Below are 2,013 nucleotides of genomic sequence, written 5' to 3'. Positions count from 1 at the left end.
AACCTTTACTTATTTATTTTTGGGAGAATGGCATTGAAACATGTATAATATCATATATGAAATGAATTGCCAGTCCAGGTTCGATGCACGATAGTGAATGCTTGGGGCTGGTGCACTGGGATGACCCAGAGGGATGGTACGGGGAGGGAGGAGGGAGGAGGGTTCAGGATATGGAACACATGTATACCTGTTGATTCATGTTGATATATGGCAAAACCAACACAATATTGTAAAGTTAAAAAATAAAATAAAATAATAAAAAAAGATTAAAAAAAAATCATGCTGATTGTAAGCTGTGATAGGACACAAAGCAGACATTTGAATGGCATTATACTGTTGCTCACGAGGAAGGCTCTATGACTGGTTATAGAGATTGGGAAGGTAGAATGTATTATATCATAAAAATATTAGATTGAACTAATAGGTTAAGGTTTCTGAAGACTGAAAACTGTGAGTTTGGGCCAACTTTCTTGAGTCTTGAATATGTGCATAGTTAAGGAATGCAGTGGAGGACAGGAGTTGGAAAAGCAGTAAGCAACTAAAAAAGGGAGAGAAAAGGACAACGTGTGTTAAAGATTCTTGTTTTTGAGATTCACTTTTATCTTTTTCATTTTAGCTCTACTTATCTCGGGCTTGGTGTAGAAGATGCAAAGAAGCACTAGAATCTGTCACTTAATCACTGCAGAAACTTGGATGATCTTCATGGAAACGGTCTCCATAGGAAACCAAACGATTACTGAATTTGTCCTTCTTGGTTTCTATGTCAAAGCTGAGCTGCATCTCCTTCTCTTTATTGTGTTCACTGTCATCTATGCGTCCATCATCCTAGGGAACATGCTAATCATTGTGGCGGTGGTTAGCTCTCAGAGGCTCCACACACCCATGTATTTCTTCCTGGCTAATCTGTCCTTCCTGGAGATCCTCTATACTTCCTCAGTGGTGCCCAAGATGTTGGAGGGCTTCTTGCAGGAGGCGGCCATCTCTGTGGCTGGTTGCTTGCTCCAGTTCTTTATCTTTGGTTCTTTAGCCACTGCTGAGTGCTTCCTACTGGCTGTCATGGCATATGATCGCTACCTGGCCATCTGCTACCCGCTCCGCTACCCTCTCCTGATGGGACCCAGATGGTGTTTGGGGCTGGTGGTCATAGCGTGGCTCTCTGGCTTCATGGTAGATGGACTGGTTGTAGCCCTCACGGCCCAACTGAGATTCTGTGGCCGCAACCACATTGACCACTTTTACTGTGATTTCATGCCTTTAATGAGCCTGGCCTGCTCAGATCCCAGTGTAGCCCAGATGACAACATTCATTCTGTCTGTGGTCTGCCTCACTGTTCCCTTTGGACTGATTCTGACATCTTATGGCCGGATCGTGGTGGCTGTGCTGAGAGTTCCTGCTGGGACCAGCAGAAGGAAGGCTTTCTCTACATGTTCCTCCCACCTAGCTGTAGTGTCCACATTCTATGGCTCTCTCATGGTCTTGTACATTGCGCCCTCTGCTGTCCACTCCCAGCTCCTCACTAAGGTCTTTGCCCTGCTCTACACTGTGGTCACTCCTGTGTTCAATCCTGTGATTTATACTCTGAGGAATAAGGAAGTTCAACAGGCACTATGGAGGCTTCTGTATGTTAAGCAAACTGAAACGATTGAAGGAGGATGGTGGTAAAGATGTTATTTGGACTTTGGCATGTCTTCCAGGATTGGTTGGGTAGGAATAACTTCCATTTTGACATTTCCCTCTGTGATAAGTTTAATAGTTATACTAAAAATGGGTATTGTAGAACAATAACTTTAAGGTGCTTACTTAAAACATTTTACTTTAATATTTTATTATTTCTTTATTAAATAGGCTGTCAATATTTCCTATAGTAAATAGCTATGCAAAAATAGCAACACAAAGCAAATCTAGAGATCTTGGCTACCTATATTATATATATAAAACAAGTTGAATCATTGAAGTTTGTAATCTAGTTTTCATTGATGACTATGTCTTGAATCTCTTTTTATTTTGACCAAT

At 41.6% G+C, this 2,013-nt stretch overlaps 1 protein-coding gene across 1 annotated transcript; it reads left to right on the top strand.

Annotated features, from left to right (window-relative positions):
• Nucleotides 1-702: 702 nt before the first annotated feature.
• Nucleotides 703-1,662, top strand: LOC104999525 (olfactory receptor 11A1-like). Its single transcript, XM_010855066.1, has one exon. The coding sequence runs from the start codon at nt 703-705 to the stop codon at nt 1,660-1,662; it is 960 nt and encodes a 319-aa protein (XP_010853368.1).
• The last annotated feature ends 351 nt before the right edge of the window (nt 1,663-2,013 follow it).

The sequence above is a fragment of the Bison bison genome, unplaced genomic scaffold, assembly GCF_000754665.1.
Source record: "Bison bison bison isolate TAMUID 2011002044 unplaced genomic scaffold, Bison_UMD1.0 scf7180017853729, whole genome shotgun sequence".
NCBI lineage: Eukaryota > Metazoa > Chordata > Mammalia > Artiodactyla > Bovidae > Bison > Bison bison.
The sequence above is the reverse complement of the archived record's forward strand: the minus strand, read 5'-3'. Positions and strand labels throughout refer to the sequence as shown.